We start from the raw sequence: 21079 nt of genomic DNA, 5'->3' as shown, positions 1-21079 counted from the left end.
GAAATTAGGTTCTAAAAGAATAATGGCAACATACAAAAGAGGAGAAGTAGCTATCTCCTTTGTTAATGTTGGTTAAGAAACTAATTGATCAGTAAATGCCATATGTGGCTATATCTTATTACATTTAATAGTATTTGATAATTTAATAGTATCCAACATGTATGTAAATTCATGGAGGTAGTTTAAAACAACATACAGGACGTGGAAGAAATACTAAAAGTCATGCAAGGAAGAGTTGTGATAAAAAACTTATTTATCATAGATCTGACAAAAAAAATAAAACAAAGCATATTTACTCAAAGTTTTTCTAAGCTGTTTTGAAGTCACCTATGGTGTTACGTTAGAAGACGGTTTCCCAAAGAGAGTAGAAGACATTTCACCATTTGGATATCTAAGATGGGCAATCAGGGGAACAGAGTCCCTAGTCTCTGGGTCCTAGTGAAATAAGGAAGGAGCAAGTTCCTTCCCTCTCCTCAAGTTTCTGATACATTTCCAGTGTGCAACATTGAGCTCTGAATGATGAAAGCTAAAAAGAAACTCAGACTTACGTGGTTCTGGGACTTCTTCCCCATTTTCTTGATGTGCTACTGCATTAGAAGATTTTACAAGTTGTAAACAGCAAGTACAGAAACACACTTCTAATCCTGAATCTCACAGTATCTGAAGTGATCCCAGTCCTGTGCCACTGTCAGCCAGGGAGCAAAATTCCCTTAATAGAGGATAAATTACAGGGGATGATGGATTGAGGGCAGATTTTCAGCCATCTTTGTCCCACTGAGCCAAAACAGTATGAACCACTAAACCAGACGATGGAAGATTTGCTTCTTTCTCTATTTTGTGTAGTTCTGGCTTTGTTTTCCAATACTAAGTTGTGGGTTTTTTTCTCACTGAGATTGTAATATTGCATTTGAAAAATCAAATGCAATTCACCCTCGAATACCAGTGACATGCAGGTTTCTTTAATTCACAACAACCAGACAACAATGGGTGTAACGAGTATAGAAAGAGACGGCAGAAATAAGATGGCATATCGAAGTCATCCACAGTTCAATCCTGTAAACATTAGTTACATGTTATATATCTAGTGATCCTTTCAAGAGCTAGGGCTTTATGAGCAATCATGCTCTTATACTTAATCAGAACCATATGGAGGTCAGTGTGAGGGTCCATTTGACTGAAGCAGAACTGGAAAGCATATTAGAAGTTAACTGTGAAATTATTTCACAGTAACTTCCAGAGCTTAAGAAGCCAGTCTAACAATATTAGTGTCTCAGTATTGTTTAAAACAGACCATGTCAATGAAGTGATTCACACTACTGATGGTATTTCTACAAAGCAGAGTTCTGAAGTTTGCAATGAAAATAAATAAAAGGAGTAACATGCAGCATGCAAACAACCTCAGTCAAAGATAAACAAATGACAGAATATAGGACAAAATCCATATCCCTATACCTTTCTTGCTGTTGCCTATATGTGATGGGCAGGCTACAGAAAAGCCGAACACCAGCAGTTCCTATTTCTGTGAAGTGCCATCACTTTTCCATAATGCACAACTGGGCTTTGTACAATTTTGTTTTAAATGCTATTGAAATTATGGAAGCAGTCAATAGTTCATTGTAACAAAAAGCAAAGAAGGGAAACTACAAGCAACACTTAAATAGTTAAAAATCCCCACAGTTATATAACTGACATGATACCGCTATGTACCATTTAATGTGTACTTATTTAAAAATGAAGCGATAGATATAAGCAGGAGACAAGTCTACATGCATAATTCTCTAACACAGAAGGCTGGATGTAACACTACAATCAGTTGCCAATATCAACAAAGCAAGCATGCAGTTAGCTGTTGCTTTTTTTTAAAAAAAAAACTTTCTTAATTTTCTGTGTGAATTTCACATATATGAAAGGGAATTAAACAGCACTGGCTAATGCCAGACACAATACAAACAAGCACCAGACGGCTTCAATGCACAGCTCTGTAAATGCATCTCATTTTTGACCTCCAACATTCTTGCGGAAAGTCTAGGTCACAGAACAGGACTTCAGAGCCCTTGCTTTATTTAAGCTCATGATTGTGACTCACAGTAAACAGAGAGTGCTGTCGATAATAGCAGTAAAAGATCACATTTGGGGAAAACTTCTCCCCTCTGATCTTCCCAGCATAAATAATGCTTATTCTGTACATGTTCCAAGTGCAGAACTCCCACTGAGGTTTCATTAAAAAAAACCCCAAAGAATACAGAATACACAGCAGACATCTACACTGAGGATAAGAGACTCGCAGCATGAATTAGAGAATAACTTCACCCTTAAACTGAACTCAAGTTCTTCCCTGCTTCCCCACACTGCATCTGAAAAATCCATTTGTTGTTGCATTTTTCAGTCATGCTGCAAGTGTGACAGAAATGCAAGCACACTCCCTCTGATGGCTAACACAAAACATATCTCCAATGAAACAAACCAAAATCATGTGGTTAAGATCAGATGATGAAAAAACATCTGTTGTATACTTCAGTCTGATGCTGTATACTGTCAGTGGAAAGAGTAACCTTGAAGGTTCAACAGAAGCAGCAGAAAAGCCACTCAAAAAAGTGTCTTCAGAGTGCTGATGCTTTATTATGTTTTCATAATATTAATACAGATTTTTGTGTGTGTGTGATGGAAGAAGACTGAAAGCTTTTCCATTAGAAGGACAACAGAAACAGAAAACTGAACCCTTTACTACAAAATCTAATGTAATTCTTCTTATGCTTTAAATACACCCATAGGGCTTTTACTTTCCATCAAGGGAACATAATATCTCTCCTGCATCACAGCACCATTTGCTGAGCAACTTCAGTGAGCATTTACAGAGCAACTTTTACTGAGTTGTGCTCACATAAATCAACTTCTACAGTTTTTTGTAACTCGCCAGAACAGCCTCTTTATTCTCCTGACTTTACTGAAGCGGGAAAAAAAAAAAAAAAAAAAAAAAAAAAAGAAGGAAAATTGATCTCATGGAAAAAAAATGCATTTGATGTATACAAGATTCCAATAGTTATAAATTTAGCCCTACAAAAGCTGCATGAACAATGTCCTTTTTCATCCTATTGAATTTTTTTTTCTTTTTTTTTTTTTTCCCCTCCCAGTACAGCTTTCATGATAGGCGCAATCCTAGCACAGACAGTTTCAGGCGACTGCTTTCATTGTAAGCAGTCTCAGTAATTAAATAGGTCTCAGGAGTTACAGACCCTGCTGTGTCAGGTCTACACTAGCATTCATCATCAGTAAACACAAGAGACACCCAGAGAGAAATTTTAACCTAAAACCAAAGGGAATAACCTGACAAACTGTTCACAGATCTGCAGTAAGCAAGTTAAATGAGACATAGTTGAGAAAACTTTGGACTTGTCCCAGTGACAGAGCACTGAACCTGACCACTGACTTGGGTGTAGAAGATTCTGACACAAAAAATAATGGCTTCTTAAACTCTATTATGAAGAACAAACTAGTATAGCTTAATAGTAATCACACTTTAAGACAACCTTTGGAGAGCTGTGGGAAATTATTAAACATAGTCAACATGTAAAATGAGCTGTTCTCAGCATTCATCTCAGTCTGAGAAAAAATTTGCTAGGATAACTACTAGCATGGTTAAGTCAAAGCTTTACTCAAAAATGGCCAGCTTGTGACTCTGGGCAAAATTTGCTTCTGAGTTTCGTTTACAAGCAAGCTTCACTTTAAGCACTGGCATTTGCTAAAAACAAGAAAAAAATTCAGGATTCCCCACGTATTGTAATTTTTAGACACAAAGGGAAAAAAGATGCAATGTTCTGTTCAGGAACTCAGGATTGGAGTATTGGGTTTTGCATGGAAAAAGCAGGGTGGGTGGGGAGGAGTTAATGCTGGAAGGAAGGAAAGATAAATAAACATTTCCTACAAAACATTTTGGGTTTTCAAAGGATTTTAAAACCAGAGCAGGGGGTACTGGTGGTGGTGCAGATAATAAATACATTGACTATCTACACCTCAGTTTTCATTTTGAAATTAATTTCCATCATAAGATAACATTTCTGCCCTTGATAATGTATTCTTACAAAATTGGTCTAGATGTCTAATTGCTATTATCTGCATCATACAGCAGAGAAGATATTTTTTTATTTCTAAAACATTCATTCCTACCACCCACACTTTAACGTGGAAAAAGCTTAAAAAAATGAATAAAAGGCAATACTGGAGTACAAAACATCAACCACATGCGCCTTTCACTATTTACCATTGACATGCAACAACTCTGACCAATGCAAGTACAATGATCAGCTACAACTGTTGCCTGCAAAATAAGAAGCTTAAATAATGAAGAAATAGAAATGTAATATTTGGGAATATAAGGTTCAAATAAGTAGTTTGATTGAAGGTGCTTGCAGCTAAGGCAGCCATGCTTATTTCCTCCTAGGGAGCAGCAGATGCTCAGACAACAGATGCCCAGGCATCTATCTTCCTTGATGGCAATACTCTGAACCTCTCAGCACCTTCTGACAAGACCAATTAAAGCAGGTCCTCAGATCTGTAACTGAGCAAGTTTACTAAAAAAATATCTGACAACACAACCTTCAAAATTAGTACCTCTGACACCACAGCCAGAGAATAACTGCTCTAACCCATCTGTCCTTCAGCTGGCTTGGACAATCTGCAATTAAAAGTCTCTCTCAAGTCTCTTACCAGCAAAAGAGAAAGAGCAGGAGGTGATTCAGGAACAAATACATCAGGGAGAAGATAAAAAACTGCTTGAAGGGAACCAGGGGAAGTCAGATCCCTGGCTTCCATCAAAGCAGGAGCTGGAAATAAACAAAAAAATCCCAACATGACTTTTTTGGGGGGAAAAAAATCTAGGGGTGTGACAGAGAAAGAAACTGCATAAACATCAGTATGGCCAAAACAACCTGTGCTCTTATTAATCATAATTCTAAAATGATAAAGAGACCTTCTTTTGGAGTGAAAACAGTCATCACTGTCACATGCTCCATTATGGAATGGATTCATGTGTTTTCCTCTCAGCAATATAAACCAAAGCTTGAAAAGTTCCACATATTTTACTGTTCAAGCCCTCTTATGGCAACTACCAGACACTACAGTGCTCATCCACGTGAAAGAATTAACAGACATACTGGAAGAAAAGTGGCAAGGAGTTTAGCTCCAAAATTATTTAGTATATTAAAAAGCTTAAAGTTAAATAAAGAAAAGGATAGTAGCTTTAATACATAACTGAAATTAGAGATCAGATTCCTCTGCTCTAATGTTAGTAAGTTTCCATGAAAATTACTTGCAATATGTTGCAGAAACTATAAACACATGCTATTTACAGCAAATCCCCACTTCTTACCTCAAATCATAGGTTTATATTTGAAGCAAAATTTGGTCTCTAAGCCAGTGTTAATAGTGCTGAGGTAAATTTGTACTACTTGAATGCTTTTTATTTTAAATCGAGTCCCTCTTCAGCAAAGTTGGTAGTTATAGTGTCTTACACTTCCTAAAAAGAAATACAACCGCTACGTCTCATTCTTTTCTATCTCAGGTGGGTCACAAAGGCCATGGGTACCCAAGACAGTGCTGCATCCATGTTTATCTGTTTTGCTTGAACAGGCAATGACTTCATTTTCACCTCGATCTCATTAGCGTAGACTCACTTGTATCTGCAGTATAAAAGGTGCTCTATAAAAGTAAATTCTATTTCTTACCACACCAGTCAAAACTGTTGAAGCTACTACTTGATACACAAATATAACACCACATACCATCAAACTAGCTTATCTTTTTCTTATTTAGCTGTAGCAATAGCTTCTGTATCTGTTCAAAAAGACACCAGAGATGTTGATTTACACAATAAACTGATGGAGTCAGACCTTGCTAATGATCAAATTACTACATTTTTGGCCCAATGTCTCCATCAGGCCACTTTAAAGAAGAACCAGAATTCTACAGATTTTACAAGGCCCTTTTAAAATCTGCAGTGTTTCCATTTGCCAACTGGCATGTTTGCAAGGCAATCCTGGTTGAGCCCTAACATATACAAATAGGAAGAAAAATGAAAGAGTTTAATAAAAAGAAATCTACCTTGACAGCAAAGATGACATCATGTCCTGGATCACTTCAATGAGCATCCACTAAAAGGAGATCTCTAATTTTGGGGTTGACACTTCACAGTGAAGGAATCAACCAAAGACTATGTTTGTTGCAATGCTACTTGCTATAGCACACAATAGCAAATGATCACTTGTACATTAGGGGGGTGGGGGGAGGAGGGGGGACGGGGGGTGGATTTTGAAGCAGTGAGAGATGCAAACATTCAAGTGCAAATTTTGGCCACACCTGAACAGGGAATAATCATGAATCTAGTAAAAACTACCATAAAACAAGGATCTTCACTTCTTTTTCCTCTACAGATTTCCAACATTACAGTTACCAAACCACACAGGTTTATAACAAAACAGAGTGCTTTTATGATCCTATGTCTTTAACTACTATGCTGAAGAGACACATAGATACTGCTCGTCAAAATTATGGAAACTCTTTATTCTTCCCTGGATTCTCCCTTGCAGTCTTCACTTACATCCTTAAATTGATTCCTAACCCCACAACATGAGAAGAACTTTCTTGGAGAGCATTCCTGATTGTAGGGGAGAATGTGTCTCTCTTGCTGTACTGACCAAGAGGAGGGTCTCCCAGTGCCAGGAGAGCACTTGGGGCAGGGAGATGGGCACAGCTTCCTTGAGCAGGCATGCCCTCAAAAGCTGAAGGCTCTACTTCTTATGAAGGATATATTTATATCATACCATAAGTATAAACCCATATTATAGCTACCAGTGCACGCAGACTCCCAATTACAGAAGATTTGAAAGCTGTGCAGAGATCTCACACAGCACAACTCTCTGCACAACACGCTCAATTGCAGACCTTCTCGTGTTTCTTTTCAACCACATTCTAATGCCCATTTTAAAACACACCACCTGCAAAAGCCATAAATATAATATAGAAAAGCTGAACAGATTTCATGCTGCTTCTTTTTTTGCCTTTTTTTAAAATGTTTAATGGTTTCAACGTTTGGTCTTTAATGCATGCAATGTTTTATGCTGGTAAAGAATACTTGTTTGAAGTGAAGAGAGAGGATGGAAAAACCCCAAATCACTGTCCCCTGGCCTGCTTGACCTAGGCCCCAATTTCCCTGCATTTCAGTCACATTAAATTGCACTTCTGGCAGTTTAAAATGTCAGTTAACTCAAGATAAGTCCCATTAGATAGGACAGACACCGGATTCCCCTGATCATTTGACTCTTGTTGAAATATACCCGTAATTGACTGCAAGGTGACTACTGTTAAAAGCAGAGTATACTGTCATTGTTTGGAGAAAATATGTTTTATAAACAAAAGAATAAAATTGCCTATTTAATTCAGTCATACCCTGTAATTCCAGTTCAGATGTCTTTAGTTTTATTCCACAATGTACTGAACAAACATTACTGAAATAACTTTACCAGGATCCCATCAGCAAAGACTGGATTCTTTCCATATGGAATAAATATTGGTATCATTTTCCATATGGCTTTGCTTACTTTCAGTTCTAAATAGGAAAACATTGCAAACAGAAACAGGCATAGAAGAGTTATCAAATCCTGTTAGAGCCAAAATGTGGATACAAATGTAACACCGTAAGGCAAACAGGTTCGGACTCAAAATGAAATTCCAAAATTCCAAGTGCTATAAGAAGCAGCTGCTAAACTCAAAACACATCACTGCACTTCCATCAAACCTTGGAGTTTGGGGTTTTGTTGTTGTTAATTTTTTTTAAAAGTGTTCACAGAAAATTAATTTTCCATTTTGACATCCCTAACGTGTAAAGCCTGGGCAAAAGAGCAACTGTAAGCACTGAAAGGCCACTTCCCATTCCCAACCAAACAACTATGTTCCTGAATCCTGGCCAAGCAGCTGTATTTCAAAAAGGTTCTGTTTCATTCCTAATTTGGAAACAAACTGCTTTGTAATGTATTATTTGCGTTACCCTAATAATCTAGAAATCATGTGCCAGTACATACGAAAACTTGGCCTGTAACTTGGCAGCCTACACTGTATCATCACATATTAAGCTTATTTATTTATTTATTTATTTATTTATTTATATATATATATAGACCTTTGCTTCATGGGAGTAAGGTGCCCCTGAAGCATTTCAAGCAAGAAAAAAATTACATGTTACATGACAGTAAGAGAAAGAAAGAGTTTTGGCTTCAGACTGCTTTCTGTCTGTTTGTTCGTGCTTCATGCAACACATGGCAATTTATAGACTGATCAGACAGCTACGTGTAGCTCAGGACAAAAGAATTTAGTAGATCGCTCTCAGTAAGGATTCAATTCTCAATTTGCACAATACCAATTTTACTCCAATAGGAGTATCCCCCATTTGCACAGACACTTCTTCAGAGTTCTTTCCATCATTCTTGAGAAAGCCATAAGAGGGGAGAGAGAACTTGTTCCTTCTGGTTTAAAGTCCTGTTTCATTTTCATTGCTCTTCCAGTTAGGAAATACATGGGGGATGGACAGAGAGCCCAGATGTCTCTGCAGTCAGCTTGTTAAACACTGTATCAAAGTTATTACTGGAGGAATACTTAAATGAACTTACCAGTAGAGAAAACAAGAACTGTGTTGTCCCAAAGACCGTATCTTTTCAGAGCATCAGTAAGATTTCCTACAGCTTCATCCATAAGAGTCACCATGCCTGCATAATGGCGCCTCTTTACATCTTTAATGGAAGCATACGGTTTCATGTATTCTTCAGGGACCTCAAGAGGTTCATGGACAGACTGAAAAGCAAGGTAAAGAAAGAGGGGCTGGGGAGGAAGGGATAGAAGGGAAATGAGTTCAATATGAAGTACTAAATGGAAAAGTTACTGCAGCAAAAGTAGCCCTGATCCATCAACAGCTGCAGGCACTGTGTTTTGATTTCTTCTACATTTCTCTCTTCTAGTCCCTGAACATAAATGAATAAAACTTTCCACAGCTTTGCAAAATTCCTTTGTCAAAGATATCAGGTGTATCTTTTCTTCATAACATGGTTGTTAACAGTTTCTTTCAATGAAACTTCTCCTACTAAGCTTTCCATTCTCGTTTTAGAAGGGCAAACTACACGCTAACTTATTTCTATAAATTCATTACTCATATTACTAAAAAAGAAATGAAGAAGCGTAGCGGGCCAGGGCTGTGCAGCCAAAGTTGATAATGACAGCAGACAAGGCAAGTTTTACCAGTGCTACTTCTCACATTTAACTCTACACAACCCTGCTGAATTGCCCCAGATAACGACCCAAGCACAGAAACCACCATCAATATATCGCTAACATTTCTTTAAGCATTCTTTAGCGTTGAAGTTACTAAAGTAACAGCTGCTGACTGTACCTTCTCGGTTTTGTGATTGGCTATAAGATCTATAGCTCTTTCTGTGAATAAATTAGTGGAGTACATGTTTTTAAACCCAGTTGCAACTTCTTCTCCATCTCGGAAGTCCAGAGCACAGCGCGTTACGTTCTTTGCTTTGATGACAACACAACGGTCGTGAGAATAATAATCCTCACTCCCCAGAAGATAGCCTAGAACACAAAAAGATGTCAGGTAAGTGGGCCAACATCATGCCACATAAACAGATACATCGGGGGTGGGGAGGGGGGGGGTTTAATCAGAAATAGATGTCAAAATGTCAGTGGTTTTGAGCTGATTCACTCACTCAACACTTGACCGTCTGCGGTGACATGCCCTGACAGGTCTAAGTAGCTCAACATTTAACACTTATAGAGTTCTAATTACTAATGCAAGTAGTAATTTCAAAACACACGAAACATTTTGACAGCATTTCAATAACTTCATATTTATAACTCAATAGCAAAGACATTACCATTAAACTAATGCACAGTTAGTAAAGGCAGTGACGTATCTGTGTACTGCTCTGATTTTTAGCTGGGTAATTTTGTGTATTTGTGTTCTCACACAAAACGTCTCTATTAGAAAGTTTGGGATTTTAAAAATTTATTTATTAAAAAACATCCAAGTACGAAGCATTTTTTGTCAGCTGTAATTTCTGATCCAGTGCTGACACCAACTGGTGAAAAAAGGCACTACTAGTTAAAGATGCCCAGAAGAAACCAACTATGAAAAATTCTACAGGTATACATTTGGTCCTATCAAGGGCTATACTGTGAAGCATGGAGTGCCTTTGCTTTTTTATTAATCAGAAACAAAAATCCTCAAATTATTTGAATGTCATTGATTACTACTTTTGAAATTAGGTTTCAGATTTATCCCCTAATACCCTGAAAAAGCAGATAAATCTGCAAAAATATATTCTGAAGTTCTGCAAAAGCAAACTAAAACTGGTGACAAAAATCCAAAATGTAGGAACTTCACTTCAGTACTTATTCAGCAGCTTCAACTAGTTAGTTGTGCAAAAAAGTATGTACAGAACAAATGAAGTTCTGTTTTAAATACAACGTAAACTTCTAATAGATTTTTAGGAGGGGAAAAAGTCTTTTCTTTCAAAGCATAAAGACTGATTTTGAGGGCAGACTGCCTGGATCAGTGTACTCTGAGCTGCAGATTTTTCCATTTTGAGTGCCCACTGGGGGAGACACTGTGTCAGGTGTGTCAAAAGAATCAAATGTGCCTAATTGCAATCAATGCCTACTGGAATTACATGAACATTATAGGATATTAAACTGCTGCATTCTCTGAAAAATAATGTCACACCGGATACCCAGAGCCAGCCTGCTTGGCTGCAGGGTGAGATCTCATGAGGAGCACCAGGCTATCAACACCTATACCATCAAAAAAGATAGCAAGCTCCTGCAAAGGGACGGAAGGAGCCATATACCTTTAAGTAGTGAACTGTTATATTATGATCCATATATATTAACTCAGTTCAGTTGTGAAACTACAGCCCCAAGCTCCCTGATGAGTCAGAAGAGATAAACAACCTAATGGAACAGTTCTTCCCACCTGAAGTGTGGATCAACATTGTCAACACAGCCAAGCTCTTCATTCAAGTACCTAAAGTCAGACAAGAGCAACGCAGCCTTCTGCTTAAGTTACTCAGTACCTTACTTTCTCAGCTGCAGAGGTAAGCAGCAGTACTATCAACAGCTTGCAAAGTTATTTTGAAGACAATGAGCTGTTTTGAAATTCTCTATTCAATGAAAAGTATTTTAAAAACAACCAAGTGGAGACAGACCACCCTGCATTCAGTGCCACGCAGATCGAGATCTATTGCAGGCAGCAATCTGTGGTGCTTCTGCAAAACTAATGAACACCCAATCAATACTGGGACAGAAGCCTTTGTGAGAGGAAGAATAAACAACACATAGCTACAAGTTGCTTTGTAAGTAACACACATTTGGACAATCTAATTCTGGCACATTTTTTTTTTTTTAGCCTGAGGGTTTCACTTTAACTTGCAAGTTCCTGCAACAGACCTTTTGGATACTGTTTTACAGAGGCTCTCGCACCACCTTCTTTGCCACAGGTTTCAGAAAACCAATGCTACTCTATTCACAAAGCACTAACATAGTGTGATGGGTGTTTCTCTCTTAAACATACCAGCTTTTAGAAGTGTAACATTATTTGCAGAGTAAGCCATGTCTACTGTCTGATTTAACAAAACATTCAGATTAAAGACACTTATAAAAACAAACCAATCCCTACACCTTAAATCTTCTAGCCATCTGAAACCAAATTAAATGCAGATCACAAAGAGAAGTATTTTCTTTGGAGCCACTCAATAATTATATTTTCTTCAATAATTGTACGGCTTGGGCATGCATGTAAGGCACTATCTAATTTCAAGCAGTTATACTTTGTAAACATGTATGCCCAGGTATTGATTTACTCATATGCCAATAGTAAATCTGCGGTTCTTAGAAGAACGGGGCAGTTTCTCATCATTTTTAACACTGCATTTATTGCCCATGTTAAATCTAACCATTACCAAAGTAAGTGTCAAATCCTCTGCGGGTTGGAAGGCATTCTTTTTTATACATCCCTAAATGCCATTTCCCCACCATATGAGTAACATATCCCGCCTCTTGAAGTAGCTCTGGGAGGAGTTTCTCATCCAGTGGCACACAGCTCGGCTGGCACGGCCAAATTATCTGGTGTTGTAAACCTGTGTGGATCTAGCAGAGAAAAGAAGGATGAGAGATTAGTTAAAACCCAGCAATGGGATCCCACAGGCTATTTTATAAGCAGGTGCAAAAAACCCCACAGCTACACCAGAGGCTACCATCAGTATTAAGGGCTCCTGTTTTTACCACTGTAGCGTTGAGGAAGATGAGGAAGCCACAGGTGGAGAGCAGGGGTAGCACAGAGGACAAGGAAGTAGCTCCACAGGGCTTAATAAGATCTTCCCAGCTACAAATCAAGTGCAATTGAAAAAAAAAAAAAAAGAAAAAAAAGAAAAAAGAAACAAAGCTTGTTGCGCTTTAATCTAAAATCTAACAGGTAACAATTGCTATTGTGGTGATAGATTTTAAATGGGGTGGAGATGAGCAAAAAGCACATGGCAGGTGAAGCCACCAAGCTTTTGTCTGGATCAGAGAACAGTCACCAGAAGTAAGGATGATAAAAGGTAAGAAAGCTATTTTTGCATTACTCTTATAAATTAATATCACATATACACATGTATACATTTACATATTTAAAATGAATGCAAGCACTATAAAAAGCATTTGGATACTGGGGATGACACAAGTTTGAGACACTGCCTAGATCTGACCTGTAAGGGTTCCATATAAGCTCTCAGTTGTAACAAGTGGTGAATTTTCTATCTCTTTACAAAAGCATGGCTGACAACAGTACTCCAAGTTGTACATTTTGCTTGATGCAAGGAACCTCTTCAGTTACTGTGTACTATAAGATGACTAATGTCAACTCCCGTTATCTCCTCCAGAAAAAAACACTACCCTAAACCTAGACCAGCACACATACACATACAAGCATAAATATCCTGTTTATTTACTACTTCTAGTAATCTGTTCCTGTCAAAGCACCAAAACCTCCAGGACTCCCTAGAGCATAAGGCATCACATTTTATAACTACTCCAAGCACTCCAGCATAGCAAGCTGTGTTAATTTTTTAAAACATTACTTTAGAAACACTTTGAATTGACATTTAAAACAAATAAGCCTCGATCTCTAGGCAAGTGGGTAAGCAGACTCTTACAAAGGGCCTACTAGTTACTAATTTTCTTTGAAACAGGAACTGGAAAAAAAGTTGCTGGCTTGTTGTTTGGTTTGTTTTTGGTTTTTTTTGTAAATGCAGTATTACAAAAATTATTGTAATTTGTTCCACTGTCTCCAGAAAGAAAGAAAAAGGGGAGGAAAATAATAAAATAATCATAATACACACACCGCCCCAACACTTTCATAAACCGATACCTTTGCCCTTCTTTTTTTATGGACTGCAAGGTGACTATTAAAATTCCACCTCCAGATAAGACCAGATTTAGGTCACTTTCTCAAACCTGTGAGCATTACTTAATCATATTGATAGGTAAAACATAACAAAATCCCACATATTTGCTACATAATTATTTCTTGCACAGAATGTCTTCTTAATTTTATAAAAGAAATTACTACAATTTTCTAGTATTATTTTACTCATTTGTAACAAGGTCAACACAAAGATGATTAAATTATCAAGTCAGATGCATATGATGAATTTCAACCTGGACTGAACATTTCTGACTTCCACCTTTAAGTTCAGATGCAGCAACATCCAGTTAACCCTGAGCCATTTCTAGGTAAGCGTATTCAGAGTATGAACTGTATTCTAGAAATAGTCACAATGATTAAATGTTCTAGGTTATTTAATAAAACAGTTTAAAGAGTTGGTAAAGAAAAAGTCGATTGCATCTTCCTATTCATTATTATTGATTCTTGGAGTCTCTAGGAAGAGATCAAATGTTGTTTGGAAAGGGTAAGTATCACCTTGAACAACCTTCCTGTAACAACAACAGGCAATATGCACTAATACAGGATGACATTTATTTTCATTCTGAACAGTTTCTTTGACAAATCACTATGGTTAACATGAATGTGCAGGAATTTTTATGAGGGAGAGTGGAAGTTTCTGCAGTATGTGTAACCCTTTGTGAGTTTCTTCTTTCCGTTCCTTCTGTTTTCTTCTTTCCTTCCCCATTTTTGCCAGAATTGCAGTAATGGAGGTGGGTACAGTGGTATGATAAAGTCCAATTCTTATACCTGTGCAACTGCAATTGGAAAAAAAATAATGGGAAAAATAATGACTATAACTACAAAGCAGCTAGACACCCAAACTAAGGATCAGTCAGCGTGCACTCCACCACAACGCACATACATCTACACCTATGGTATCATATGAAGGAGAATGTACGGGTTAGGATGTGTTTGAGTGCTGCACTGGAAAAGAGACTGCATAAACTGGACAGGTGGTGCTGATCTGCTTCTGGCTGCACCTTGACTGCACGCCTGCCCGGTTCAGAAGTACATAACAGGAGATGACTAGGACAGGAATTTCTCACAACACGCTGCCGGGCCTGTTAATTCCACTGAAGCACAGAGAGCACCTCAGCTTTTTTGGAGCGTAGGAAACTGCACTAAACCCACGTTTAGTTCACTCCCGAGCTAGCAAGCCGAAAGTGAAGTGAGTTTGGGTACAGGCGCCACTGGGTCACACACAGCAGCCTTCTCCCCAGCGCATCTTCACGGAGGTACAAGCGCTAGCCCCACACGGCGCTGCGGGCCGAGCAGGCGAGAAGCGCCCGCCGCCACCTGCTGACGAACCCGGAGAGGCCGGCAGGGCGGCGCCGGCGCCGGGGAGGGATGGAGGGACCCCCAGGCGGGGAGGACGGAGGGACCGCCGGGGGGGGAGATAGGGGGACCGCCGGGACGGACGGACGGACGGACGGACGACGGACGGGCCCGCGGGGGGGGGGACGGGGGGACCCCCGGGCGAGGGGGGACAGCGAGACCCCGGCGGGAGGGGGACGGACGGAGGGGCCCCCCGGCGAGGGGGGACAGCGCGACTCCGGCAGTGGGGGGCGGAGGGACCCCCGGGGGGGGGGGGGTCGACCCCCGGGGGCGGGGACGGACGGAGGGGCCCCCGGCGGGGGGCGTTCTGCGGGCATCGCCGCGCTGGGGCAAACCTGCGTGCCCGCGTTTCGCCGGGCGCGCCCCGGCCCGCGCCCTACCTGGTAGCGGCCGCTGAGGAGCTGGCTGCGGGAGGGCGTGCAGAGCGGCTGCGTGTAGTACCGCTCCAGCCGCACGCCGCCCGCGCCCAGCGCGTCCAGCCGCGGCGTGCGGACGGCCGAGCCGTGCCAGCCCACGTCGCCCCAGCCCAGGTCGTCGGCCAGCACCAGCACCAGGTGCGGGGCGGGCGGCCGCGCCGCCGCCGGCCGCAGCAGGCAGAGGAGCAGGCAGAGCGGCGGCAGCGCGCCCGCCCGCCGCGCCATGCCCGCCACCAGGAACTGGGCCGCGGGGACCGCCCCGGGGACGGGCCGCGGACGCGCCCGGCTCCTCCCGCCGAGCGGGGCGGGCTGCGGGGCCGGCGGCGGCGGCCTGGGCGCGCCCGGGCCGGGGTCGGGCCTGGCGGGGCCGGGGCTGGAGCCGGAGCCGGGGCCGCCGCGCCCGCACCGCTCCCGGCGGGGTCCCGGGGCACCCGCTGCGGGGAGAGGGGCGCAGCTGTCGGCCGGTTAGCTTCGACGACAGACTATAAAGTTGTTGCCGGTGTTGGCGGAGAATCCAACCGAGCGATGCGGGAGGTCCCTTCTGATTCTGCCTATCTTCAGTCCCCTCATCAAACACCGTCTGAAGCCAGGGAGCTGTTACAGGGGATTCAGGGGACCGTCTGCAAGTTTGTGTTGCGACTCGGCTGCGTTTCCAAACAGTCAGTGCAGCAGGCGTCGGATACAGTGCATTCCCCTGCAAGTAACCCAGCTGTCACTGCTGCCTTCGTACGAGGCCAGCGCAGCACATCCAGGCTTAATACTGCCAGCAGAGTTTTTTCTGTGCATAAGCTGAGCGGGTCAGCTACCACACAGGCATGGCCTTGCTGCTTGCCCACTCCTGCCACGGCCTGGGAAATACACGTTCCCACTGTCACTGAAGATGCAGCTCAGCTGTGCAAGGTGGGAATTATTCCTGTAGGAGAAATTGCATGCCTATCTCCTGCCATCATCAGCTGCTGCTCTCGTCACCTCCCCCATCTGACCGTTCTGCAAAATCCTAAGTGACCCTGGTGGTTTTTTTTTTTTCTCTCGGTTTTGCCCACATGAGAAGCTCTGATCTAGACCTGGCTGTAAGATGGTGCTTGCAACTGCTACTGTGTAGGAAGTGAAGCAACCCAGAAACAGAAATAACAGCTATGTCAACAGGGCGGTTTCTGCAAACTGTAACTTTCTAAAGCAGTATTGTAAATGACCACTAACTTAAATAAACCTGATATAAGATCTAAGAATGTGAAAGGACAGAAATAGCTGTCTGATGGTTTTGTTCACCCCTGGAACATACACATTTCAGTGTCCAGTTACAGATCAAATAACCATGTCTTTCGCATTTGGCTGGAATGGTGCATACATGCATTCCCAAATTTATATAGCCATTTGGCAAGAGGTGAAAGAACAATCCACATTAAAAAACTTTATTTCTTGGTAAGAAAGCTATGAGTATGCTAGACTCCTGTCTGTTTTCTTTTTGATTGACAAGTGTCTGTAGAAAGAAAGTTCCTGCTCCGATGAATGAAGTCTAGTGGATAAGCCTAAGTTTACCAGATACTTTTTTATATTTCCTGTATTTTATATAATCCTAATGGATTCCCTGTTGGTTTGAAAACAACAACAATGATGAATTCTGCTACATTTTTCTACAGTAAGGGTGTACTACAGTCCACAGCTGGTATTGGAACAAAAAGCAACAATACTGTCCTAACGTTGTTTTTCCCCGAAGTAAACTCCAGGATTGCTGACAAACTGGTATATGACTGTGAGTTATATTTTCTTTCTTGAGATGTGATTCATACTGTTCAAAAGGCTGCAAAATTCTGGTTTGTCTTGATTTTAGTTCAGTTCCCATCACCAGTCACAGTTGTCTCACTGAATTGTTTGTTTTACTAACTTCTTCCCTGCTCTTATTACAGATAAAGTTTCATTCAAATGTTAGCACATTCCCATGAAAACCATTCTTGTTAATTCAAAATAATTCCTTTGAAAATCTACACAGTGCTGGTGAAATCAGAAATGTTGGATACAACTTCTGCAATAAAATTCATAGTAGCTATTCACCTGACATGTCTCCAAAGTTACGGTGTTCAAGTGCAGCTGAACTCATATTCCCTTGTAGAGGAGTGTCAAGAGTTACTTGCTGGTTATCCTGCTCTACCAGAATTGGATAACCTGGTAAATTGAACCATCTGAAACGTGCACAGCAGATAGATACTGCACAGTCACAGTCTGGATGTTGCTGCCTGTCATGTTTTCTCAGTGGTTTGGGGATCTTTTTATTACTAGTTGAGGGATTTGGAATCCCAATTAGAAACTACTATTTATATCAGAGAGTATTGTCTTAAATCAAAATAATAAATTTGGGGTTGAATAATTTGCATGCTGTTTTGAGGTCAATGATTAATGAAGTCATTACAGTGACCCACAAGATTATGATCTCTGTGTTGATTTATCATTCCACACAAGGCATGAACATGGGACTTCTAGCCATAGCATATGGAAATTTGGAACAAAAATTCAAGTGGTAATAGTAGTATCTACTCTGGTGTACCAAAGCTCTGGAGATGGAAGAAGAGACAAGGAAAATGACAAAAAAATGTGTCTGAGAAAACCGCTTTTTGACATGTCCTGATCTCTCCACATAGAGAAATTTGAGTATTTCAGAAAATTTCCCGGATGACCAGCTGTCTTTTTTCACCTCATTCCAGAGGTGTCTCCTCTTCTAGCTAATGGGGTTGCAGAAGAGTCAGAAGATGTCCCTGCCAGTGTTTCTACCCTGGAATTTCTGTTTGATTAGTTAGAAGCCCTCTTAAAAACATGGATGTACTAAAATGTTCTTGCTCCTATTCATTTCCTCTTGCTGTATCTTGATACCACAAGTTTATGCAACACCATATCACAACCTGTAATGAAAAGCAATGACAGGAAACTATGAAAGCTGCTGAACACTCCTTCCTCCTCATTTCTTCAGGTTTATCATTTTTTTGGTAATCTTGAAAGATTGACTTATGTGTGTGAACTTCCCTCTCTGTGGGTATGATTTGTAAATCTTCATGCCCTTACAGTTTAGTTTATGCATGCTGTGCAATGTGCTGCAATGTTGAGCTATCCTAATAAATACTCAGAAAGCTGACTTGGATATCAGAGCAGTGAAAAGTAAGCCAGGTCAACTAGGAAGCTCTGTCAGACGTATGGCTGTCATAGCTACAGTGCTTCTAACACTCAGCCATGCTTGCTTAAAACTATTTCAGGTATCTCCGCTTCTGAATGCATTGTTAAATGGAAAGTACAGTCATCCTTAAGAGGCAACAGTATGCAACAAGCTCACAGATACTCCATTGTCTTATACGGTCAGTGATGAACAAGGAGTTGTTTTGGTCTTACAAGTTGGCTGCAGGAAAAAAACTTTACTTTGCGTTGCCTTGTCCCAGAAACAGCATGAGACACTTTTGACTGCTTCCCTAAATCATGAAACTAAATGAAAATTAACTGGGCAAGGCTCTATCCTGGTGAGACTTGGGTGACAGCAGCTGTCAATGAGAAGCCCACAAGGGCATTGGTGCCTGGGCCTGTATAATACTACACTGTAAACCAAGACAGGTAGCTGTCTGCATCAGCTACAAGGAGAAATTAGGGGTTGGGAAGTTACAGCTGGAAATGTGGTACAAGCCCATGGAGGGAGGGTACAGTTTCTGAGTTCACATGACTGTAGGAATTACATCTGTGATTCATTAAACTTGCTCAGGCTGCAGGAAGTCTGCCCCTTCTGCTTAGTTAGACTCATCTGGTTGATATGTTAATGAATAGCACTTCTTTCTTCCAAGCTGAAAAAGGAGTTACAAACATGATACTAACTTTCAGATTGGGATGTGGAAGGAATAGTTGAAACAGAGTTTTGGCATAGCAAAGCTTATTAGGAAAGCATATGTGAGAGCTTGTCTCAGGATAACCTACTGTATATTCCAGGAGGTGACTTCTAGTGAATTTGCATGTTCTCGAGAAACAGCAAAATCCAAAACTATGTTCCTAGGATTTGCTCTCCTCCTCTGTAGTGTACATAAAACCATATAGCATTACATTGTATTTTAGATTTCTTAAATGCTCAAGGAAACATGATGGATACGTGTCTCATTACAGATAATGTCATCTTTAGAAAAAGTAACATCTCTGATCGATTCAGCAAAGTAGAACTAAATCACTAGTGAAAGGATTACAGAGAATAATTTCTGAATGGATTTTTCATTCAAGATAGTGCTACATGCAAGCCTGCCAAAGTTTGTGTATTTTATTTTGACCTGCTTTGTAAAAGATATTCAGAACAGCACAATGTAATGTCAACTTACTTTAGCAAAAGTAAGTGTTCGTTATCAGAATTGTGTGTCTCCTGGTACATTCTATTTACACATTTCCTTCTTTGCTGATGATTTAGAGGTGCCAACTCTTTTGGAGAAAGTACATTTTGGATATAATTCGTAAGTCCTTCCAAAACATTTATCTATAGCCTAAAGGGGAGGGTTTCTCTTTGTAAGTTGGAAATTGTAATGTTGCTATTCAAAAGAATTGTTGAGCATATTAATGGCATTCAGAAGAGTGTTTTAATAATTTAGTGTGTTCCATCATAAACATTACCCCAATCCTGATTATTTGGGTTATTGAATATTTAACACTGAAAAAAGCTCCTCTGCTGTGGATTTAAATATTTTTTCATTGTTAGTATTTCTGTGTGACAACATAGGGCTTTTACTGCTGTTCCATCTATAATTAACAGGAAAAGGAAGAACTGAATTTCTGTGGTGCCAGTCTAGCATTTCAGATTTAGAACAGTAAATCCATGACACAGTACTTTAAGTGCTGTTCAGAAATTGCACAATAACATCCTGTGTGTTGTAGAATATTACATGTAATCTACCAAATGATTCATGTAACATAATGAAGAATAGGCTTCCTATAACTGTTTCACTAAAAAGAACTAGATTTTGATCTTCTCTGAAAATTTCTGCCAGGTTGACACATGGGGAAAAAAATGTTAACAGTTCAGTTTGCCTTTAATGTTGCCTTTATTACTTTTGATGGTTGCTGGGATGTTTTTCGGTTCCTAAGGAAGCATTTCTCTGCAGAACTAGTGATTTTATTTTAATGATAAGTTTGCAATGTCATGTTGTAAGGAGCCAGGATAAACTACTTTACCCTGAGGGCAGGTGAAGGAGGAACTGTGAGTGTCAAGGAGGAGGAAGAAGTTGCTGTTTTATTGTCAAGAGCAACTTTTTCCTTTGCATTAATTCAGATCTGCCAGCCAATGTGGGAGCAAGCTGAATCAAGGATCTACTCATTCCCTGCCACCTTCTGCTTACAAGCACTGCTGAGAAGGGGAATGCATAGTGGTTCATGAACTCTGCTCAGATCTCTAATATGAACAGCCCATACAAGGAAGCAAGAGGGTAACACCATTGGATTTCTCACTGATGTACGGCAATGAGGATCTTGTGTTTAGTAATCAGCAAATCTGAGTAGTTTGATTCTCTTAATTTCATGCATATTAATGGAACTATTTCCTGCTGCACAATTTGGTGTGTCTGCAGCTGTGTTTATATTTTGGGACTTTCATCCTTTCTCTGAAGGCGCATTCTCGTTGGTTCAGTCAGCACCAGTGGCTCTTGTACAATAGTTGCTGGATAATTTTTTCCTAAAAGTTCAACTTCCAATTTCTGTCCAACTTTGCTGAGTTCTGTGGGAACATATGCAAAAGCCAGACTCTGCTGAGCACTATAACTGAAACTTCCAGATGTGGTGTTGCCAATAACCTGAA

At 40.5% G+C, this 21079-nt stretch overlaps 2 protein-coding genes across 2 annotated transcripts in view; both read right to left on the bottom strand.

Annotated features, from left to right (window-relative positions):
* Positions 1-15547, bottom strand: part of ARSB (arylsulfatase B) — a 67447-nt gene extending 51900 nt beyond the window's left edge. The window contains exons 1-4 of the mRNA XM_080370867.1: positions 15247-15547; positions 12006-12192; positions 9431-9621; positions 8658-8865 (exon numbers count right to left, since the gene is read on the bottom strand). Of these exons, the coding sequence (XP_080226993.1) occupies positions 8658-8865; positions 9431-9621; positions 12006-12192; positions 15247-15507 (847 nt within the window). The 5' untranslated portion in view covers positions 15508-15547. The remainder of the gene's footprint in view (positions 1-8657; positions 8866-9430; positions 9622-12005; positions 12193-15246) is intronic.
* A 111-nt stretch (positions 15548-15658) lies between these two features.
* DMGDH (dimethylglycine dehydrogenase) overlaps positions 15659-21079 on the bottom strand; it is a gene marked incomplete at its 5' end in the record, with an annotated part of 49496 nt that continues 44075 nt past the window's right edge. Inside the window, one exon of the mRNA XM_080370857.1 lies at positions 15659-21074. Coding sequence (XP_080226983.1) covers positions 20859-21074 — 216 coding nt within the window. The 3' untranslated portion in view covers positions 15659-20858. The remainder of the gene's footprint in view (positions 21075-21079) is intronic.

Source organism: Falco punctatus, assembly GCF_963210335.1.
Source record: "Falco punctatus genome assembly, chromosome: Z".
In the NCBI taxonomy this organism is placed as follows: domain Eukaryota; kingdom Metazoa; phylum Chordata; class Aves; order Falconiformes; family Falconidae; genus Falco; species Falco punctatus.
This window is presented reverse-complemented; position numbering and strand designations above follow the sequence as displayed.